General features: G+C 43.3%; 1 protein-coding gene across 3 annotated transcripts in view; it reads left to right on the plus strand.

Annotated features, from left to right (window-relative positions):
* The window catches only part of AFF1 (AF4/FMR2 family member 1), a 430,143-nt gene extending 408,530 nt beyond the window's left edge, over positions 1-21,613 (plus strand). For 2 of the 3 annotated variants that reach the window (XM_030190611.1, XM_030190613.1), the window contains exons 20-21: positions 627-862; positions 17,656-21,613. In XM_030190611.1, coding sequence (XP_030046471.1) covers positions 627-862; positions 17,656-17,777 — 358 coding nt within the window. In that variant the 3' untranslated portion in view covers positions 17,778-21,613. The remainder of the gene's footprint in view (positions 1-626; positions 863-17,655) is intronic. The other variant, XM_030190612.1, reaches the window with a different exon arrangement.
* Positions 21,614-24,841: the final 3,228 nt, after the last annotated feature.

Raw genomic sequence — 24,841 nt, forward strand, 5'->3', positions numbered from 1 at the left:
CCTCTGTGAATAATGCATTTAAAAGCATCAAAGTCTTATTGCAGATCTCATTTCAAATCACCATTCTTAATTTGTAAAGTACCTAATAGGAATGTGCACAGAAAACAATTTTATTTTTGGTTCATTTTTTGGACTTTTCCCCTGATGTCAGACAGTTTTACAGTTTGTTTCAAACTTTTTATGTAAATATAAAGCTGTTAACAATATTTAATTCAATTGATTTTTGCATGCACAGTTTGTTTATTATAATGCACACTAATGGAAATGCTAATGAATCAAATGCGTTAATGAATGCACATCCCTAGCACCTAATCCTCACCTATTCTGTGTATGTATTATGTTCCTGGTCAGTTTCACTAGTCATTAGCCTTGACTTACAAGGGCATTTTCCCCTTTTGTCTAGTTGAATAAAAGAAACTAGTTTACCTGGAACTTTTCTATCCACTTCTCCTTTCACTTAACGCAGAAATCCTGCCTGACAACTGGAACACTCCTGAAGTTCTTCCCTTGTTTTCCTTGGTCCTGAAGGTGTAGTTTGTTTATGTATAGGCACCTCTATTCCATATAAGTGATTTCAGTGCAGGATATAAATAATAAAATAAACTGAACTAAACTCTCTTGTTTAGAAGCACAGGAACACCTTCCCCTCTCTCTCCTATGCCGTCTCCTGCCAGCTCTGGAGGTTCTCAGCCAAGCTCGAATGTCAGCAGCAGCAGCAGTGGCGGCAGCAACAGCAACTCATCAGTCAGTATCCCCCAGATGATCCACCATATAGCTTCTTCGTACGTCAACATCACATCGTATTTTCTACATGCTTACAATATCTGGGAACATGCGGAGTTACTGGCCAAGAACAATAAAGGTGAGGTGGTACTATACTATGTCTGTGTATAAGGTATGTTCTGAGGAGCAGATCCAGCAACAAAGTAATTTGAAGACTGTTAAAGCGGCTTATCTGTACAGCAAGCTCCATATCCGTTTTCTTGGATAGCTGTCCCACTGTAGGCTAGGTTTAGAGTAGGTTTTTTCAGCAACACAAATGACTTTTCAATGGAGCACATGCCATAGGGATTGCTTTTCAGCCTAATTGACTTTTGATGGGGTATATTAAATAAAGTAGTGTGATTAATATGTTAGTTTCCCTAAATATGTGAAAGTAAAGGTCAACAACCAACCATGTTAAAACATGCTAAAATGCTGCTTTGATTTGATGATATTCACCATGGTTCTGCAGTGTTTGTGTACGTAAAAAAAGTAAATTGGTACAGGCCAGTGCCTCTAGGTCAGCTCTCTAAGCTAGGAACTTAAATATACATGGTGTACATATACTGGTGTACTATTTTTCCGCAGACAAGCAGGATTGAGAAGGCACGTCATTGGGCAGAACAGCTTATAACTTAGTGTAAAGATCTGAGCATGCATGGCCCTTCCCATGTGCCGCACTCTCCTTAATGCTTTATTTATTTATTTTTTTCATTCAGCCAAACAGACATTAAACAAAGCTTTTTGGATAATTTTCTTCAATTTTTTTCAAGAATTCCTTCTTCTCTCTTTTTTTTTTTGATGATGATCTTTGTCAAACTTACCTTTATTCTCTCTTAAAAAGAAAAAAAAAAAGATTAATGTTGCCAAAGTCATGATTTAGACCCTCTTCATAGTATGGCAGAAGAGTTCAGAACTTTGACACACACTGGATGTGTATAATGTCTTATGTGAGAGAATGCAAACATTGTGTTTGCATGTTTTCCTGAAACCCATATAGATTAACTAAATTGCTTTAGCATCTACTATGAAGCTAAAAAAAAAAAAGACCAGAAAAGTGTCTGCCTTGTGCAAAAATCAGTTAGTTCTGTGCATTTGAGTAGAGAATCATCAATGGAACCATCCTGAACCTCCTGGCACAGTGGTTTCAAAAGTCCAGTTGCCCAAGATAATCACCAGTCCATGCTAATCTTGTGCATTGTTCTTTGGAGGTTTTCAGACCCATAGTGCAGCCACCTTCTGAACACTCACATAGACCTGAATGCAGATACATCTTACATATGATTTTCTATCAGAGGTGACCTTCATTTCAAGGGTACCATCATGATTGACAATTGGTCCGTGCCCTATTATTGTTATGGCAAATAAAAGTGAAACTAATATAGCAAACTTATAAAGAAAACAGGAAAGGAAAAGCCTCAAAGTAGCTTGAAACAATGTTATACAGAGCTATATCAGTCAAAAAAAGACCTTATTTCATCATCGGAAAAACCTCCCCAACAAGAGAGTGACTTCAATCAAAATACAGACTATGCATAATGTCAGTTCTCAAAGAAAAATCACTTATCTCATGGCAAGAATGAAGCACCCAAAGCGCATCTGGTGGAAATTTCAAGATGCAGACATGCCTCCAGGCCAAGTTGGCCAGCATTTCGTAAAAACTGCTTCAGGGTCCCAGAAGACAAAAAAAGAATCTGAAAGACATAAGTAAATAATAAGAACAGTTTCATCATACAACAACCAAGCAAGATCCACATTAATGTACAGTATTACATGCAAAAGGTCATAGAAACCTGCACATCCACAACAATTTCCAAAATGGCTGCTATTTAACAAAAAAGGGACATCAGACGCTGTCAGTGGTGTAGCCAATCAAATGGGCAACATGAATAAAAAAGTCAAGTCTTAGAAAAAATGGCACCAGTGCAGACGTGAATTTAGCCCCTTTGGTTGAAACGACTGCAATTTAAAGATCCATCTCTGTTCTGACTGAAGTAAAGCTCTTTGACAATCACCTCCTCCGGAAAAGGGGGGTACATATTGCAGGACAAGACATCTCAAATCTTGAAAAGCATGACTGTTGAACACAATGAGAAACTAAAGGGAGACCGGGCTTATTGGTGCAAACAGAACTCTTATGTTCGGTCAACCATGTTGATAATTTGTGTGAAGTTTGACCGACATAAACTAAATCGCAAGGAAAGAGCAAACAGTAGACAACATAATCAGAATTGCAGGAAGTGTTAACTCGATGATGGTAAATCTTATGGTCCACTGGATTGAGAAATTCTTTGGTCTTGAGCATAACATCACACATAGCACAGGCATTGCATTTAAAATGGCCAACTTGATCAATACTCAGAGAGGGAGCAGGCGAGCAATTGAGAAGAACTGCTGGACTCAAAAATTCTTTGAGATTTTGAGTGCAGCAAAAAGAAAAACGTATAGAAGACTCCTTGAACAGTGGAGTAATTTATAAGCTTAAACGTAGCTAAATGTTAAAATCCAACAGCTATCTGCTGGTTCACTTACTTTCATTTGTAGATTCTACATTTCAAAATGGCGCTGTAATGTAACATGCCAAGTCAAGGTGTTTAAATAGGAACACCCATTATGGGATTTTTAAAGGGACAGCGTGTTCACTGGCAATTGTAGTACTAGCCAGCTCTTGAAACAATTGATAAAGCATTGATTAATTAAAGTAATCAGTAGAAAATTGTAAGTTTTATGTTAAATTGTACCTTCTGTACACCGTCTGGGTGAATCTCTTCATAAAGGCAGTTAAAAAATCCCAATAAATAAACTAAGGCAAACAGGAGAGGAGACAAAAGGCATCCCTGTCTAGTACACCTGCTCAGTACTCTAACCACTAGGTTACTGCCACTTCACTTGACAGTAGAAAAAGACCTAGGGTCAGAGCAAGGGTCTTAGGCACCCTAGGCAAACCTTATGCCTCCTTTAGATAAGACTGCAACCCCCCCCCCCCCCCCAATGGATGATGTCACAATATACATACCTTTCAAATCGAACCCTTTAGAAATCACTAGTGTGATAAAAAAACAGCCTAAGCATAATGGATTCCTGGGCAATGACATTCAAACTAAAACAAAACAAAGAAAAAACACACTGCCTCATTCTTTCATCCCAACATTTCACAAACCACCCCACAGCCATACACACCCCGGAACACACTCTTCCAATCTCAAATAACCTGAAAATCCTTGGCATTATTATTGACAGCAACCTAACGCTAAAGAACCAAGCCACTGCCATTACAAAGAAAATGTTCCACACAATGTGGAAACTCAAACGAGTAAAACAATTCTTCCCGAAGGAAATGTTTCACAACATGATTCAAACACATGTCGATTATTGCAGTGGAATATATGCAGGTTGTAAAGGACAAATCCTAAGGAAACTACAGACTGCTCAGAATACAGCAGCCAGGCTTATCTATGGAAAATCTAAATTTGAAAGTGCAAAACTCCTCCGTGAAAAACTACACTGGCTGCCAATTAAGGAACGTATCACTTTCATGATTTGTACCTTTGTTCACAGAATAATGCATGGTCTATCTCCGAGCTATATGACTGAACTAATCGACTTACCAATTAGAAACACAATTGAATCAGCTAGAACGTACTTCTCTTCACTTCCCAAGTTGTAAAAACCTGAAGTATAAATCAACATACGCATCAAGTTTCTCCTACATATGCACACAGCTCTGGAATACACTACCAAAACACCTGAAATCCACGAACAATCATCTTGAATTCCGAAAAAACCTAAAGACTCACCTTTTCAAGAAGGCATACCCCACAGATCTGACATAAATACTGAATAATGTAATATGGCAATTTAATCAGGAAACGGACAGTACTCAACCCGACACATGATCCCTGCCTAGCATTTTGATTGTGATGAACAACCCCAACCTATTTACTGATATTTGTTACTGTAACAGTACCCAAACACTGTATGTGTTCACACCGGAGTCTGTAACCACCTCTCCAGAACTATGTAAGCCACTTTGAGCCTACTACTAAGTGGGAAAAGGTGGGATACAAATGTAACAAATAAATAAATACTGCTAATTTAAATTGAGGGGAAGAAAGGTATGATATGCAGAAATGTCATTTTGATCTTGGCTTGCCCTCCCCTCCCCCCTTTGCCACCCCAAATATTTCTGTTTAGAGAACAGCACAGTAGTATGTTGGGGGCGTCCAATCATGGATCTTATGGCCACCTTCTAGAACATAAAAGCTTCCAGGTTTTTCAGTAACAGGAGAGATCGGAATACAGTATTCCGAAGGCATAGAGTATCTGGTGCAACTTTGACCATTGTCATGTCTTCTGTATGTGTTTTCTTCTGTGGTCTTTCAGAGAATCGGGAGACATCAGGATCTAGTGAGGCCTGTAGTACCAGACTGGCTGTGGAGACCATGGTACAGAGATCTCATGAGACTGCTAGTAGGGTGTCCTTTTCCTCTTGTCAGCTACAGGCTGCTGTTGGTGCAGGAGCTGATTCCAGTGCAGGATGTGTCTCCATTTTGTCTTACGGCTTGGCTATTGAGAGGGTTAGGCTCCTCAAGCTAGGTTGTTCCTCTAGCCATCTTATTGTGTTCCAAGAAATCCTATATATGCTCAGCGTATGTGAGGGTCTGGTGGATTTTTCAGAATTGGTGTACAGATGCTGCATTGTTTGTCAAAGACCAGCAAGTTTGGGAAGTCAGACTTTTTGTGCTTTTGGTGGACCCAGAAAAAGCAAAGCAATCTCAAAGGCTACTGTTGTGTGCTGAATTATGGAGGCAATTGCTTCAGTGCACATTTTGTTACGCAGAACAGTTCCCTAAGTTCTCAAGGCTTATTCAACCTGAAGTCAAGCATTGTCTTGGTCAGAACACAGGCTAATTATGCCTCAAGAGATTTGCAAGGCAACCACTTGGTGGTTGTTGCATCCCCTTCTTGAACATGACAGGCTAGATGTTGCAGATAAGGCAGGGCGCTGTTTTTGGAACCTGTGTGTTGTCAGTGAGTGGCAGTAGTTCCTACCCTTGAATATTGCTTTGGTATGTCCCAAATGTCTGGATCAATCTGGAAGGATAAGGTTAAATTAGATCTTACCTGATTTTTTTTGTTCTTTGAGTCCCTCCAGACCAGTCCAGAACGCACGCCCATGTGTCAGTTGTAAATAGCTATGCAGATATGTGTTTTAAGGAAAGTTGAATGTTCACTTCTCTCTGTTCGTAGTTCCATTGAGACTACAAATGTTTACAATATATCTGTTGTTGGGTTTCTCCTACTGTTTATGGGTAGTTAGATCTCTGCCCTCTTAAGAAAATACTGGCTGTTGCTAGGCTGCACAGAATGCTATATAGAATGTCACAAATCAGTAGTTCTCAGTCTTTGCTTGCTAGTGGGAGAGCATATTCCCAAACTTCTGGACTAGCCAGGAGGAACTCAAAGAGTAAGCAGGTAAGACCTATTTTAACCTTTTATCAAATCAAAACATGTAGCAGAAGCGCAATGTAATATAATAATAACAGAGCATAGTTTGTAAAAGTCCACATAGACTGTGAAGGCACATAGTTACATACTTTGCATCTATATGCCATTATAAAATTACCTCCCTGAAAGCTCCTACACCATCAGACCTGTTCTGAGGCAGCCGTAACTTTTATATTTAACTTTGTACTGATACATTCATATTTAATCACATGCACGTGTATCTTGCAACTTTACTCCACACCACTTCTGCCCAGCCTCTGCATTCGGAAACACCTATACTTATACCACATAAAGGTATGTCCTACATATTAGCAATCACACACACAAGAACAGACATCTAAAGAAAACAACAACAGCAAAGGTGGCAGTCCCAAAACAAGTATGTGGTGTAAAAACTTGTTACGGATTGTTTTTCCCTGCATCAGGAGTCTACAAACAAAAAGAAACATACAAATGTATATCAGTACAAAAATAAAATCTCATACAGCAATAAAATACTTAAAAAAAACAATAAATATATCATGAAAAAAGATTATTAATCTTGGAAATAAGGATAGTGACATGTCTAAAAAGGTATACACTGTAAAGATTATGAAATAAAGTAAAATAATTAAGGAATGATTATGATAAGACCTTAAAAATAACGGTGCATAAAAAAATAACATGTAATATCAAAAACGTAATAGCTGGAGTGCAGAAGAACATAAGATAAAACATTGGATAATACCCTTATATTAAAATGAGAACCAAATCATGCTACCCTAGTATAACTGAATATAAAAGTTGAAACTCTAAGAAAGGCAGAAAAAATATGGTTAACATATTTGTACCAAACGTCTACCTAAATAGCAGCTACAGTAGTAAACTCGCTAAGGACAGTGTTAGTTTTGGCACTGTGAAAAAGAAGAGAACAATATATGGCACACTAAAAGAAAGATGAAAATAAAAAGGAAATCAAAATTAAAAAGAGCAATAGAAAAAAAAACCACAAATATCAATCTTTTGGAGAAAGGGGGGAAAGAGAAAAACGCTGGCATTTGAAAAAAATATCTATTTATTTATTTATTGTATTTGTACCCCACATTTTCCCACCTTTTTGCAGGCTCAATGTGGCTTACAGAGTATGGATATGAGAACGTCATTACATGTTTTATACAGACAGTTGATCATGAGCTGAGGTGAAAGAGGAATAAGATGGAAAGGTGTTAGATAAGGTCATGTGAGAGGTGTTCTTTGGTGTATTTGGGTGGTTTAGGAATGATTTGATTAGGAAAAAAAGATGATGATGTAGTAATATATTACGTGATGTGCAAGAGCAAATAGACTGTGGCATATTAAAAATCTTTTGAAAGAAGTACCGATGGTTTCTAGGATAGTGAATGTCCAAAAAATGCTTAACTTCAGGTGGTCATGCGTGGGAAAAGGCATAGCATGTAAACTATAAAGATACAACAAACTACCTCCGAAAGTGATTTAAAAAAAAAAGCAGTAGATTAATACCCATGACCACTGGCAAATCAGAGCGAAGAAATTTGTATAGTGAATGGCGATCAAGATATATATTAATAATGGCCGTCTGAACTAACCAGTGCTATTCACAGAAAAAACTTTTCAAATCAGAAATTCCAAACATCAGCATCTGCATGTAAATTATGGGAAAATAACATTATGTATTTTAATGACTGTGTATTAGAGAAATAGCACTGCTAGATTTTAAGAAGAAAATTTGCTTACAACTAATATGATGCTGTCAAACAGTTGGCAGAAAAGGAGCTCTGCTGTCTGTAGCTTGTGAGATATAGAGGAAGTGATGTCATTTGGCATTAAAAAAATGGTTCAAAACAGATCACCCTATCCCAGCTAAAATTCAACTGATTAATGGTTTAAAAATATCTAATGGTAATACAACAATGCAGCAAAATCAAAGCTATATCAGAAAAACGTGGCAAAATCCATAGCGCTGCCCCAGAGCACTACTACAGAGGTGTAGGTGACGGCAATGCAAAGAAAACCATAATTATTCCAAGTGCAAGGAACTGATATAGACAATGAATTGATAGAAAATAAATGAGTTAGATCGCCACTTGCAAAGAACGGACTTATATGCCAGCGTTGCAGAAATAACTATGGTCCTAAAAGTTATAATACCTCTAGAAAACTGAATTAGAAAGAAAGAAAGAAAAGAACAACAAAAAAAAAATGAAAGACTAAGATACCATGAGCTTGTTAATGATAAACATAATCAACTAAGAATGCCATAAGGTGTTAAAAAATAAAAATGAAGAGAAAGAAAAATAGGTGGATTGCAGCCTGAAGTATACAACTAAAAGGAGTAAGAGAGGTGCCTAACCTTGCCTAAAGTGCATGTGCCTGTTAACACCATTATGCTTCCTGATTGTATAGGACAGAATAACTATAGAGGCCCTTTTACAGAGCAACGGTAAGCCCATCGTGGGCTTACCACTCGCTATTCCGGGACTACCACCAGCCCAATGCGGCCACCAGTGGCAATTCCTGGTCGAGTGCCTGCTATTTTCAGGGGGGGGGAGGGGAGGAAATCCCCAGAAATGGTTAGTGTGGTAGCAACCCGACGATAATCAGGCATCGCCGTGTGTTGCCTGGTTACTGCCAGGTTACCATGGGAGCCCTTATCACCACCTCGGGTGGTGGTAAGAGCTCTCTGCCACATGGCCACACGATAAGTTTTCTTACTGCAGGGACATTTTGGTTTTGGGGCTTTTTAACCGCTGCAGTAAAAATGGCCCCTGCTGGACCGTTTTTCCCACAGCTTGGTAAAAGGACCCTATAGTGAATGAGAGAGACTACAAATGTGCTCCAAATGATGCAGTATTAAAATTCTCTCACAATAAAAGATGTATTTGTAAAAATGACACATGAATTGATATAGTAATGTCAGTGAGTACCTTTATCAATGTGCACCACTGACACTGTGTAAATATTCTCACATATAGATAAAATGAACAAATTAAAAGGTATGCTCTCATATAGGTAACACATAAAATGATATAGAAATAAAGGGAACAAAATATAACAGTATATGTACTGTTATTTTTAAAGTCTTATCATAATCATTCCTTAATTATTTTACTTTTATAATCCTTACCGTGTGTACTTTTTCATGCTATCTTTGTTTTATGAGTATTTTGTTGCTGTATAAGATTTTAATTTTGTATTGATATACATTTGTATGTTTTGTTTGTAGACTCCTGATAACAGGCCTTACGGCCAAAATGGAATTCGTGTTGTGTGTCCCAACAATAAAGTTTTTGCACCACACCACTTGTTTTTGGACTCTATTGTCACCTTTGCTGCTATTGCGTACATATTGGCAGCACATACTTGTATGCACATATAAAATTTTACACACAGTAGAAGGCTTATAAAGTTACCCTCATGGTGAATGGCAGCAGATAAACAGCAAAATGACCTAGCCAGTCTACCTGAAGTGTATGTATCTCATCACCTGAACACAAACTCACCCCATATCTTTTACCTGATCTCTTAGCCCCTTTCCCTGCCACTGCCCTCTATATCCATCCTTAGCATGCTTAAAATCTGTTATAGTAATGGCTGCCACCCGCCACTGCTAGGCCATTTTACCCCTTTCCATCTTCAGCTTAGTTTATGTAATGATTTTATAGAAACAATCATCTAATCCCCCTTCTCTAATAAATATCTGGTCTGCCCATCACTTTTGGTAATCACGGTCCCTCGATTCAGGACCCTCAGCCTTCTTCAAAGCCCAGTTTAGTCATACCACTGCTATTTAGGGTTGTAAATGCGGCACCCTGTGGATTACCAATACAGCCTCCAATTTCATCAATGTGTGACCATATGACCCTCTAAATTTAGAGGTACAGTGATAGAAATCTAGTTATAAGTGGCAATCATGTAAATTGAATTGACCATCATTTTTTGTTGTTCTGCAGAAAAACTACTATCATGCTTAAGGGATTTCTGTCACTCATGTTCTCCGAGGACAAGCAGGCTGCTTGTTCTCACGACTGGGTGACGTCCGCGGCAGCCCCCACCAACCGGAAATAAGCTTCGCGGGACGGTCGACACGCAGGGCACGCCCACCGCGCATGCGCGGCCGTCTTCCCGCCCGTGCGCGACCGCTCCCGCCAGTTACTTTTTTTCCGCGACTGAGAGAGTTGTGTTTTCCCCTCTCTCTCGTTTCAGCCGCCGGATTTTTTCGACCGCGTTTACGCGGATCGTCGCTTTTGGCCTGTTCGGCCTCTTCTTCTTTCTATTTTATTAAATAAAAAAAAAAAAAAAAAAAGAATTTTGCGCGTGTGGAGCACGCGCTCCTTCTTTTCCCTCGCTTTCTAGCGGGGCCGCCTCGTTGCGGCCTAGTGGCCGCTCGGTCGGTTTCAGTTTTCGTGGTGTGATTTTAGCCACCATTGCCGACTTTGACTTCGCCGACGCGATTTTTCCGTCGATGTCCTCGAAGGTCCCGAGTGGTTTTAAAAAGTGTGGTCGCTGCGGCCGGCCGATCTCGCAGACCGACACCCACGCTTGGTGCCTCCAGTGCCTCGGGCCGGAGCACAATCTCAAGTCGTGCGTTTTGTGTCTCGGTCTCCGGAAACGGACTCAGGTTGCGAGGCAAGTTCTGCGGGACCGTCTTTTTGGAACTTGCGCCGGCCCCTCGACGTCGACCTCGACGGCATCGGTATCGAAGACCGGTTCTTCGGTACCGGTATCGATGCCCGAGACATCGGCACCGATGGCAGCGACCCCAGGAGAACAGGTCCCGTCGGCCCGCCGGTCCGCCGGCGAGAGTGGGGTAGAGAGACCGCGTGGGCAGTCGGCCCCGGTCACTCCCTCAACTCGTGAGCCACGGGACCGAACCCTGTCGGACCCGGTACCCCGAGACCGAGGGGGATCGACCTCCTCCTCCTCCATGCCCTCCGGCACCGGTGACGTGCACCGGAAAAAAGACAAGAAGCGCCGTCACCGGGAGCCCTCGGTGCACCCTGAAGAGGAGTCGACGCCGAAGCGTCATCGCAGAGAGGAGAGATCTCCGTCGGTGGTGGAGGTACCGACGCGTCGGGGTTCCGGCACCTCGGTGCCGTCTCCTGGCCCCCAGCAGCTTCCGGCACCGACACCCTTACCGGCCCCACCGCCTTTCCCGGCAGCGGGCCTGGACGAGTGCCTCAGAGCCATCCTTCCGGGGATCCTGGAAGGGCTGATGCGCCAGGCTGTGCCGGCGCCGGGGGTGCTTGCGCCCTCGGCGCCGATGACTGTGGCGCCGGCGAGCTCTAGCCCGGCGCCGGGGCAGTCGACACCGCCGCCGCTTGCGGTGCCGGTCTCGACAGCCACGCAGGTGGAGTCCCCGTCGACGTCGATGGAGGGAGCTCCGTCCCCGCCGGCGCGGGAGTCCACCGCTCGACGACACCGAGACCTCGGTGCCTCGACGTCGAGCCGGGCCCGGTACCGGACGCAGCTACATGAGCTAATGTCCGATACCGAGGATGAGGACTCGTGGGGGGAAGAGGAGGACCCGAGATATTTCTCCTCAGAGGAGTCTACGGGCCTTCCCTCGGACCCCACGCCGTCACCGGAGAGGAAGCTCTCACCTCCTGAGAGTCTCTCCTTTGCCTCCTTTGTGCGGGATATGTCTATAAGCATTCCCTTTCCCGTGGTCTCTGTGGAAGAGCCGAGGGCCGAGATGCTCGAGGTCCTCGACTATCCATCACCACCTAGAGAGTCCTCCACGGTACCGCTGCACAATGTCCTGAAGGAGACGCTGCTCCGGAACTGGGTGCGACCACTAACTAATCCCACCATTCCCAAGAAAGCAGAGTCCCAGTACAGGATCCACTCTGACCCAGAGCTCATGCGGCCCCAGTTGCCCCATGACTCAGCGGTCGTGGATTCTGCTCTCAAGAGGGCACGGAGTTCGAGGGATACCGCCTCGGCGCCCCCGGGGCGGGAGTCTCGCACTCTGGACTCATTTGGGAGGAAGGCCTACCAATCCTCCATGCTCGTGACCCGCATCCAATCTTACCTGCTCTATATGAGCATCCACATGCGGACCAATGTGCAACAGCTGGCGGACCTGGTCGATAAGCTCCCGCCGGAGCAGTCCAGGCCTTATCAGGAGGTGGTCAGGCAGCTGAAGGCGTGCAGAAAGTTCCTGTCCAGGGGGATTTTTGACACCTGTGACGTGGCATCTCGTGCTGCGGCCCAAGGTATAGTGATGCGCAGGCTCTCATGGCTGCGTGCCTCTGACCTGGACAACCGCACCCAGCAGAGACTGGCTGACGTCCCTTGCCGGGGGGATAACATTTTCGGTGAGAAGGTCGAGCAGATGGTGGACCAACTGCATCAGCGGGAAACCGCTCTCGACAAGCTCTCCCACCGGGCGCCTTCAGCACCCGCCCCCACGGGTGGGCGTTTTTCCCGGGCACGGCAGGCTGCACCCTATTCTTTTGCAAAGCGTAGGTACAACCAGCCGGCCCGAAGGCCTCGCCAGGCACAGGGACAGCCCCAGCGCGCTCGTTCTCGTCAACAGCGTGCGCCTAAGCAGCCCCCTGCGCCTCCACAGCAAAAGCCGGGGACGGGCTTTTGACTGGATCCACGGGAACATAGCCGCCCTACAAGTGTCCGTACCGGACGATCTGCCGGTCGGAGGGAGGTTAAAATTTTTTCACCAAAGGTGGCCTCTCATAACCTCCGACCAGTGGGTTCTCCAAATAGTGCGGTGCGGATACGCCCTGAATTTGGCCTCCCTGCCTCCAAATTGTCCTTCGGGAGCTCAGTCTTTCAGCTCCCTTCACAAGCAGGTACTTGCAGAGGAACTCTCCGCCCTTCTCAGCGCCAATGCGGTCGAGCCCGTACCACCCGGGCAGGAAGGGCAGGGATTCTATTCCAGGTACTTCCTTGTGGAAAAGAAAACAGGGGGGATGCGTCCCATCCTAGACCTGAGAGGCCTGAACAAATTCCTGGTCAAAGAAAAGTTCAGGATGCTTTCCTTGGGCACCCTTCTGCCAATGATTCAGAAAAACAATTGGCTATGTTCCCTGGATTTAAAGGACGCATACACTCACATCCCGATACTGCCAGCTCACAGACAGTATCTCAGATTCCGCCTGGGCGCACGGCACTTTCAGTATTGTGTGCTGCCCTTTGGGCTCGCCTCTGCCCCACGAGTGTTTACAAAGTGCCTCGTGGTGGTGGCGGCGTATCTACGCAAGCTGGGAGTGCATGTGTTCCCATATCTCGACGATTGGCTGGTCAAGAGCACCTCGGAGGCAGGAGCCCTCCGGTCCATGCAGTGCACTATTCAACTTCTGGAGCTGCTGGGGTTTGTGATCAATTACCCAAAGTCCCATCTCCAGCCTACTCAGTCTCTGGAATTCATAGGAGCGCTGCTGAATACCCAGACGGCTCAGGCCTACCTTCCCGAAGCGAGGGCTACCAATCTCTTGGCCCTGGCTTCGCAGACCAGAGCGTCTCAGCAGATCACAGCTCGGCAGATGTTGAGACTTCTGGGTCATATGGCCTCCACAGTTCATGTGACTCCCATGGCTCGTCTTCACATGAGATCTGCTCAATGGACCCTAGCTTCCCAGTGGTTTCAAGCCACCGGGAATCTAGAAGATGTCATCCGCCTCTCCACCAGTTGCCGCACTTCACTGCTCTGGTGGACCATCCGGACCAATTTGACCCTGGGACGTCCATTCCAAATTCCGCAGCCCACGAAAGTGCTGACGACGGATGCATCTCGCCTGGGGTGGGGAGCCCATGTCGATGGGCTCCACACTCAGGGTCTGTGGTCCCTCCAGGAAAAGGATCTGCAGATCAACCTCCTGGAGCTCCGAGCGATCTGGAACGCACTGAAGGCTTTCAGAGATCGGCTGTCCTGTCAAATTATCCAAATTCGGACAGACAATCAGGTTGCAATGTATTACGTCAACAAGCAGGGGGGCACCGGATCTCGCCCCCTGTGCCAGGAGGCCGTCGGGATGTGGCGTTGGGCGTGTCGGTTCGGCATGCTCCTCCAAGCCACGTACCTGGCAGGCGTAAACAACAGTCTGGCCGACAGACTGAGCAGAGTCATGCAACCGCACGAGTGGTCGCTCCATGCCAGAGTGGTACGCAAGATCTTCCGAGCGTGGGGCACCCCCTCGGTGGACCTTTTCGCCTCTCAGACCAACCACAAGCTGCCTCTGTTCTGTTCCAGACTTCAGGCACACGGCAGGCTAGCGTCGGATGCCTTTCTCCTCCATTGGGGGACCGGCCTCCTGTATGCTTATCCTCCCATACCTTTGGTGGGGAAGACCTTACTGAAGCTCAAGCAAGACCGCGGCACCATGATTCTGATCGCGCCCTTTTGGCCCCGTCAGATCTGGTTCCCTCTTCTTCTGGAGTTGTCCTCCGAAGAACCGTGGAGATTGGAGTGTTTTCCGACTCTCATTTCGCAGAACGACGGAGCGTTGCTGCACCCCAACCTCCAGTCTCTGGCTCTCACGGCCTGGATGTTGAGGGCGTAGACTTCACTGCGTTGGGTCTGTCTGAGGGTGTCTCCCGGGTCTTGCTTGCCTCTAGGAAGGATTCCACTAAAAAGAGTTACTTTTTCAAGTGGAGGAGGTTTGTCGTGTGGTGTGAGAGCATGGCCCTAGAACCTCGTTCTTGCCCTGCACAGAACCTGCTTGAATACCTTCTGCACTTATCAGAGTCTGGCCTCAAGACCAACTCAGTAAGGAATCACCTTAGTGCGATTAGTGCTTACCATTATCGTGTGGAAGGAAAAGCCATCTCTGGAGAGCCTTTAGTCGTTCGATTCATGAGAGGCTTGCTTTTGTCAAAGCCCCCTATCAAGCCTCCTGTTGTGTCATGGGATCTCAACGTCGTCCTCACCCAGCTGATGAAACCTCCTTTTGAGCCACTGAATACCTGCCATCTGAAGTTCTTGACCTGGAAGGTCATTTTCTTGGTGGCAGTTACTTCAGCTCGTAGGGTCAGTGAGCTTCAAGCCCTAGTAGCTCATGCTCCATATACCAAATTTCATCACAACAGAGTAGTGCTCCGCACCCACCCATAGTTCCTGCCGAAGGTGGTGTCGGAGTTCCATCTTAACCAGTCAATTGTCTTGCCAACATTCTTCCCCAGGCCGCATACCCGCCCTGCTGAACGTCAGTTGCACACATTGGACTGCAAGAGAGCATTGGCCTTCTACTTGGAGCGGACACAGCCCCACAGACAGTCCGCCCAATTGTTTGTTTCTTTCGACCCTAACAGGCTAGGGGTCGCTGTCGGGAAACGCACCATCTCCAATTGGCTAGCAGATTGCATTTCCTTCACTTACGCCCAGGCTGGGCTGACTCTTGAGGGTCATGTCACGGCTCATAGTGTTAGAGCCATGGCAGCGTCAGTGGCCCACTTGAAGTCAGCCACTATTGAAGAGATTTGCAAGGCTGCGACGTGGTCATCTGTCCACACATTCACATCACATTACTGCCTCCAGCAGGATACCCGACGCGACAGTCGGTTCGGGCAGTCGGTGCTGCAGAATCTGTTTGGGGTGTAAATCCAACTCCACCCTCCAGGACCCGAATTTATTCTGGTCAGGCTGCACTCTCAGTTAGTTGTTCTTCGTAGGTCAATTTCTGTTGTTCTCTCGCCGTTGCGAGGTTCAATTGACCTGGGTTCTTGTTTTGAGTGAGCCTGAGAGCTAGGGATACCCCAGTCGTGAGAACAAGCAGCCTGCTTGTCCTCGGAGAAAGGGTATGATACATACCTGTAGCAGTTGTTCTCCGAGGACAGCAGGCTGATTGTTCTCACCTTCCCTCCCTCCTCCCCTTTGGAGTTGTGTATTTCATATTTTTTGCTAGTCATTCAACTGGCGGGAGCGGTCGCGCACGGGCGGGAAGACGGCCGCGCATGCGCGGTGGGCGTGCCCTGCGTGTCGACCGTCCCGCGAAGCTTATTTCCGGTTGGTGGGGGCTGCCGCGGACGTCACCCAGTCGTGAGAACAATCAGCCTGCTGTCCTCGGAGAACAACTGCTACAGGTATGTATCATACCCTATACAAACAGTCACAAAATCTCTTCAGGTTTTAACATCAAATTGTGTTTGATCATTATGCTTCTGTAACGCTGCAAGGAAGTAGTGCAAATTTCTTTTTTGTGGGTTTTTAAAAAATAGATACAAATATAAGAGATAAGAATGGTAATAAAAGGGCAGAAAAATAGTAAAAGTAATTCATACATCCCACCAAACTGCCCTTTCTGATCTAATTTTACTAATTCCAGAGGTTTTAAAGAAAATTAAATGACCACGAAAATTAAATCCTTTGTCAATCGGTTCTGTTTGTAGGCTAATAGTATATGGGTTTACTCAGTACAGTTATACCACTACAATAAATAGTTTTAACGTATACAGAAAAATTATTGACCAAGTTATCCACACTCTTATCACCTCTCGCCTAGACTGTTGCTGCTTCTCACCGGCCTCCCACTTAGCCATCTCTCTTCTCTTCAATCAGTCCAAAACTCTGCTGCGTGGCTCATTTTTCGCCAGTCGCTATGCTCACATTAGCCCTCTCCTCAAGTCACTTCACTAGCTCCCTATCCGTTTCCGCATTCAATTCAAACTTCTCTTACTGACCTATAAGTGCATTCACTCTACCGCTCCCCAGTACCTCTCCACTCTTGTCTCTCCTTACGCCCCCCCCCCCGTCGGGTACTCCGTTCTGTGGATAAATCTCTCTTGTCTGTCCCCTTCTCCTCTACTGCTAATTCCAGACTCTGTTCCTTTTATCTCACTGCACCTCATGCCTGGAATAGACTTCCCAAGCTTGTACGTCTAGCCCCATCTTTGGCCGTTTTCAAATCCAGGCTAAAAGCCCACCTCTTTAATGCTGCTTTTGACTCCTAACCGTTTTATCCCCACCTCTTTAATTCCCTTACCTCTTAGTTGTTCTGTTTGTCCTATTTAGATTGTGAGCTCTTTGAGCAGGGACTGTCTTTTCATGTATGGTGTTCAGCGCTGCGTGTGGAGGAGTGGCCTAGTGGTTAGGGTGGTGGACTTTGGTTCTGGGGAACTGAGTTCAATTCCCACCTCAGGCACAGACAGCTCCTTGTGACTCTGGGCAAGTCACTTAACCCTCCATTGCCCCATGTAAGCTGCATTGAGCCTGCCATGAGTGGGAAAGCGCGGGGTACAAATATAACAAAAATAAAAAATATGCCTTGTAGCGCTATAGAAGTGATAAGTAGTAGTAGTACTAGTAAGTTGAACTGTTTTAATTAGAGGACAGTTTTAATATGCAGTAGGCATTCAGACATTTCATTGAGTTTTGACAACATGAACTTAACATTTTGTCTTTTTTTTTCTTTCTTTCTTTCTTTCCCATAGAATTCTTTGTGGAGCTCAGCACAGTTGTGTGTCCTCTGGCACTGAACAGCAGTATGACTGAACTAGTACGCTATACTAGACAGGGTTTACACTGGCTGAGACTGGAAGCAAGCACGCTGTGAATGGTGCTTAAAGGTTATTACCTTCAGAACGCTTTTGCACTTTGGAGCCCCCAGAAACGCTGGCAAGCACGATCATTGGACACAAATGAGTTGTCAGTGGAAGGACGTTGTTGAGGAAAGTGCTCTGTTTCCACCAGAAGCTGTTTTGACATTTTGTTCCCTTTGAATGTTGGCAGATAACGTGATAGAGGTGAAGTGGGAAGGCTTCAGAGTTGATGATGCCTTTCTTTAGGACAAGTGCAATTGCTGTCTTCATCGGTTCAGTGTACAGATGGTCTTCAGACATTTCAAATATAATCAGTAACCAGCAGGATGTAACAAAAATGGGCCTATAAGAATAGAAAGTACCTTAAAAAGAATCAAAATCTAAAAATTTCTCATCTCAGAAACTCTAGCAGATGCACGATCTGGAAAACAAGAGGATGATGCTGAACATGACATATCTCTTCTGGAGGGCTTTTTTTTTTCTATCGGGGGAGGATGTATCGCCAAACAGCATTAAGTTAAACATTAAGTGGGTGAAGCAGACTCAGTTTCTCTGTGGTCAGCCTTGCTCTGCTTTTCCAGCAGTACACTACTTCATTAGAAAGCAAGTATTGTAGTCCAGGTGAATGAATTGCTACTACTGCCCTTTTGGTACTGCAAGTCTATTTCAGCCACCACTGCTTTAATTTAGGAATTGTGCTGATTTATGTAAACCCCCTACCTTCCCTCTCCCACATACCCTTTAAAAGAACCAAATAATGACCTTGGTTGCTTGTAGACTTGCCCATCCTCATGCAGTTTGTCTCTTCCGTCTAGTCCTTTGCCACAGTGTCCAATTTACCATATATATTTAAAAGAATGAGTCCTAGGGCGTTATTATTTTATTATAGCTGGAATGTAAAGTATTGTGGATCCAGTGGGGAAATATTCCAGATCTGTCTTCATGACAGTGTGCTTGTAGTGGTTCATAATCTCCTGGACTAAAGGGACTAGACATACCTTCTGTTTTTATCTCTAAGAAAATCTCCTTTGCTCTAATATATTTTTAAATAACACTAGCTTTTGCATTATGAGCTTACGATACTTTTTCATGAATCCTGTGCACTTTTGTCTACGAATTAATTTTACATCTGTTTTTCTCACTGAAATGGTGTGTGTGACCATAAATCCATTGTATCCAAACGAGCGTGCCTTAGTATTGGCCTTCACAGCTAGCACTTATTTCTTAACTACAAATAGAAACTCCAGATTGTAGATGTTTTAAAATGAATTGGGCATGTACATATGAATCTGTATGTATTCACATGGACCACATTGAAATGAGTTTCGTTTGTACAGAATGTGGAATGGCTTGAAGTCTTATCGATTGAAAGGTTTCACCTTCCAACAATTGTTGCCTTCAAAAAGTTTCTGAGAAACAGGAACTTTCTGGATAGCTCAGGCTGCAAACCTTTCACACACCATCCAAAGTGACAGTATGCCATTATGCCAAGATGAGTAGAGCGTGAAAGGTTTGCAGGCTGAGCTTTCCAGAAAGTTCTAAGATTTCATCAGTGCAAGGTTTTGCATGAAAATGATCTCTTGAGAGCTTGGATCTTGCTGCCTGAGGTCTTGTAGGGGCAGAAAGTTTCTGCTGTCATGCCTCCTTTCATACTCTGTCTTCTCATGAGCAGTATAGGGCTATTAGTGTGTATACCATTTGCTTGTTATAATCTGCCTCTTATTTAAATATTCAGGGGAAGCACAACCTCAGAGGAATACATTTGCGGGGGGGGGGGGGTTTAAACTCTCAATGTATGTATCTTTTTTTTTTTTTTTTTTCCTTTATGGATAGAAGTGTGTAAAGGGTTTGAGCTAAAGTTCTGAGACCTTTCCAGTGAGCAGATGGGAAATCAGTCTCATGTGCTTTGGGCTATTCACCTATAATCAAGATGGCTGAAGATATGAGTGTAGTAAGTGGATGCACATCACAGGATTTCTGTTTTAAAAAAAATGTGCAATGTTGTAAAGGAAAGCTGTAGTAGCACCTTGTACTTTGTGGATTTTCTGTAACCTCTGATACACAGTCTTGGCTACAAAAATTCAAGTTGCAAAACCAAGAACAACTGTGTGGATGCAGAAGCGCAATACAGCTGCCATTCAGCCAAACTGTACTGAAAGAAAACAAGGTGTGACTAAGTGCTTTTCTTCACCATAAAGCCAACTAACCATACATCTTATCATGAGAACGTGGCCCAAGATATCCCAGGCTAAACAAGAAGTTTTTAAAAAGTAATATAAAGTCTGATCTGTTCATTGGCTTATTACTTATCCTAGATGCAAAATAAATATAGGCAAAGTTATTTCATAGTTATAATACATTTTTACGTATTTTTGTTCCCAGGAAATATTCCTGGTACCATAAGAAATGTCAGGAGGTACTGTTGAGTTCCTAGCATACATGTTAACTAGGGATAACTAACACTCATGTTTCAAACTGTAGAGTTTTGCACAAGAATGGGGTTGTAAATAACTTGTACTTATTAAATGCCTGGCCCCTATTTATAAGTTATAACAAAAAAGATAAATAAGTGGTGATAAGGACACCGGGCTGATAAACACACTAGTAGTTTCCATAGTTGAAATTATGCAATTTTTCTTCCTTATTTATTTAGAAGTCCTAAATTACTCTATTTAAAATCTAAAACAATGCTTAGTTGCTAAGCTGCCACTATTTAATGACCACTCTAATGCTCAGCAAAGCTGTGGTTGGTATGTCTAGTGAAGAATAACAGTATGTCAGAGTTTTGGACAAAATTTCTTTTCTTGGTTCCCTGTGCAAGTTTGATGCTTAGGATATTATAGGTCATAACACAGACAGGGAGAGGGAAGGGGCATCTAGCAGTCCAGTTTCCTTGGCACTTTACCTGCCAGATTCCCTTCTTTTACAAGCCATTAAACATACAACTCAGGGATATCAATGATGGACATGTCGATCAATTTCATAATTTTGAAAATAACTGTCTTTGTCCTGCCACAATCTGTGATCCATGGGAAACTGTTCTGCATATGAATGAGCAGGGTGACCTTGTTTACTTTTAAGGTCAAAACCATATTAATAGATATGAGCTGCACTTCAGGATTATGATGGGGAAAATAGGAATTCATGGATTTCAGATCAAGCAGATACAAGATTTCTGTGTCTTAAGTCACAGGCTAAGCCTGTTGCTCCTGAGAGGTAATTTTTGGACCCTCAGGGCCCAAATTTTCCTGTTGTCAACCCCCATATATTAATATAAATCCTGAAACGCCTCAATTTCTTGCCTTACGCTTGCTTTTTCTTGCAGTTTCATTCTTTAAAACCTGTGTTCCGAACCTTTTTAGGTTTGCTTTTGATTGATTCCCAGTAAGAAATTATGATAGGGTATAACGTCTTTACACTAAACTCCAAATCTGAAGCTCTTCACACTGACCCTGGATGTTTTACAACACAGTGGGCCCATGTAATGACGTTTTGAAACTCACCTGGGAGCGTAAGCTCATTTACTGTTGCAGATGGATTCTGTGAGTTAAAGTCCAGTGCCTCTCTACAGACCAAAATAAACTATGATTTTTCAGCTCTTCACTCAGGAGAAAGGGGGCCAAGTAGAAGAAAAGAAAGTTGATAAAGTAATCTTGAGCCACAGGAGTAAACTAGACAAGCTGCAGGCAGCTGGTTTAACAAATATTAAAATATAAACAACTGATAAATTAATTCAGGAAATAGATGTACCAGGAGGGAATGAAAGAAAAGACATCAGTAAGATAATTAGCAAGACTATAGCTCAGGAAATTACTGAATAATTATTTTCTTGGGGCTGGGAGGGGGGGGGGGGGGCAGTGTGCTAAGAAAATCACAGTCATGGGCTTGCAGGCTGCAGTCTTAGGCCAGCATATATGTGTATCTCTAGGAATTGGCGTCTGAAGCAAACAGAGGTGGAGATGAAGTAGTGTGCATTTCTAAAAGCCACCATTAAACACAGAGCATTTAGATGAGGCAGATCCACACCAAATTGCCTACATTTAGTTTTAGGTTTCTTTCATCCGTTTCCATTATAGCCTGGTGTCCTATTTTGATTTTGTGTTGAACTCAAGGGCAAATTCCAGAATGTTCTGATGGATGGAAGTGAAAAGCCAGACCCTGCCTCACTTCAGTAAACCAAAGTGCTGCTTTTTTTTTTTTTTGCTTCTTTTGGGTAGCAGTTAACTTGGCAGTTAGTCTGATGCAAACTTTTACAGAGGCCTTCAAGTATTTGTATTTCAGACTCTTGCACTTCTTCCACCGTCCTGCCACATATTAAAAAAAATATATATACAATTTTTGTTAGTGGTATTGGGAATTTGCATATCAGTATGCACAGTCTTCATTTATGTTAATGCTAAATACATTTGCTTAAACCTTAAATGCAGTCCTCCGTAAGTGTGACTAAAATAACATGGCTAATTTGTTAACATGTGTGGAGGAAAGTGCTTATCAGCTCCTGAAACCATAAGTGTATGAACTGCCTAGTAAGGTTTGCAGCGTCACTGAGTTTAGGGTGTAAGAGTTTTAAGTAGATTTTTTAAAACTTTTGATGAAGGTGGGCACTGGCCCCTTTATTTATTTATTCTTTCTGTATTGACACTGTTTTCTGAGAGATCTTTGTTCACTCTCTATTTTCTGCTAATTCTAGAGACATCAACATGTGCTTTGTAGAAAAAAAAAAGTTCAGCATAGTGGAATTTCCATCATGCACCTAAAATGAAATGAAAGCACCTAAATAACTATAGGAGGAAATTAATTGCCAAAAATAAAGAGATACATTTACCTAGTAATGCCTAAGCTGCATAACACCCTATGGCATAATGTTTTATTTTTTTAGTGAAAGCCCACTGCCATCTTCCCTTGTGCCTTTTCCTCTTACTGTGCAGATAACTGAGGCAATTTGGAGATTAACAGGACTGGTTTTGCTTGACACATTCAGGCTTGTGATATATCAACAAAAACGTTAGGTGAAAGGTACACAATACCAATCTGCAAGGGCAACAGACAAGTCTGGTTTTCCAAGAAACCAAACTATGCAAATGAGTTCATTTCAAATGGATGTGGATATGCCTAATGACTATTCACTGGAGAAATCCTGGGCAGGTCTATTTGCAGGAACCACTGTAGTGCAGCTGTGCTGCAACTTTATCCCCATGCAATGGACAGGCGTTCAGCAAGTCAGTTACAAAGAAGGAGAGTTACTGTCTACACGTGAATAATAGAAGAATCTAAGAGAAGTGAACAAGAAAATTCACTTACACTTGTTAAATTACATCTGTAAGATTTGTGAACATTGGAGTGTAATTGTGTAAAATGTATTGCCTATTGCCATTACAGTTTCTAAAATATTGTACAGATTCACTTTTTATTTTGCTACAAATTCTAAATCCCAAACGCAAAAAAACTGACATTGAAATGAAAAAAAAAAAAAAACAACTTCAGGGGGAAAGTGTAGTATATGGAATTAACCTTCTAAAATCTTTTACATGCAACATTACACAGTAAAGGTTATATCAAGTCTCTTATCCTGGAAGAGAGACAAATAATAGGATGCTTAGAGCCTTAGCTTTTTAAATAATAAAAGGACTGTTAAGACTTTAAGTAATCATCTCTCTAGATTTCCATTACAGTGAATTTAAATCTGGAACCTTTGCCACAACAGAAAAATAAGGAGCCCCCCTCCAACTAATACAACAAAAATTACTGAAAGGACAGATTTTAGCAAATTGTTTTATTTTGTGCATAACCAAAGGTTCAAAGAAGGAAAAGAGAAAATTCTCAATTTCTACTGACAAGAACACTGTGCGATGCTTGACTGTGTTTTTGATGTTCGTATGTTTCTTGAATTGAAAGAAGTTTTGCTTAACTCATCTCTTCTTGAATCTGGCCCAGTCCCAGGCAGTTTATTCTAAGAGTAAAAAGCTTAATATGTTCTTTGCCAATTTCCACTTCACACACTCGACTGCTTTGTGTCTCACAGAAATCAGTGCAGAGGATAAGATGTTACGGTGGCCGATATCCCTTAAGTTTTGTGTGAGCATTCATTTTTATGTGAATAAATCTGACTACACAGCTTGTAGTTTAATGCACTAAATTTCAAATAATAAATTTATTTTCAACCAGTAGAACAAAGCCTGTTTAGTCCACCAAGGCAGAAAAGTGGTCTCTTGAAATTATGGGTCCAAATCAGTTGGCATGATTGTTAATAATGTAGGGGTGATCTTTCATAAGGTATTATGAGTGTCTTTATATAAATGTTATTCATAGATGTATTTATTGTTGCTTTATTGACCAAATCTAATTTGAAAGAATAGTATTTATTTTTGTTTGCCCTGTGCTGTATTCTGTACAATGTATGTTTATTTTTATTCCTCCTTTATGTTGACTCCTGTACTGTAGTAATCATTCATGTGTATTATTTGATTAAATGCTCTTTCTCCCCCCGCCCCCCCAAAAAACACTAGTTAACCATTTTTTGCAAGCCTTCTATCCATTGCACTTTTCCTGAAATGAATGAATTGCTGTTTATTTTGAATTTTAGAGTTTATATATTTTTCTCCGAGGACAAGCAGGCTGCTTGTTCTCACTGATGGGTGACGTCCACGGCAGCCCCTCCAATCGGAAACTTCACTAGCAAAGTCCTTTGCTAGCCCTCGCGCGCCCGCGCGCACCGCGCATGCGCGGCCGTCTTCCCGCCCGAAACCGGCTCGAGCCGGCCAGTCTTCTTTTGTCCGCACTCGGTACGGTCGTGTTTTCGCCGTGTCGAGCCCCGGAAAGTCGACCTCGCGCGTCCAATTTGTTTGAACGTGTTTTTTTCCTTCGGGAAAGCTTTGTCCTAGTCGGGAAGTGCTCCGCAAACCCCCCGCCGGGTTTCGTGTAAATCCTCCCCGTACTTCCAGCTTTTTTGCCCCGGTAAGTTTTCTTTCGTCGTCGGGGTAGGCCTTTTTTCGGCCTCGGTCGAGATTTTTCTCCCTCTAAATTTGGTGCTTCGAATTTCGCCATTTCGGCTTTTGATTTCGCCGGCGTGATTTTTCCG

Source organism: Microcaecilia unicolor, chromosome 2 (genome assembly GCF_901765095.1).
Source record: "Microcaecilia unicolor chromosome 2, aMicUni1.1, whole genome shotgun sequence".
NCBI lineage: Eukaryota > Metazoa > Chordata > Amphibia > Gymnophiona > Siphonopidae > Microcaecilia > Microcaecilia unicolor.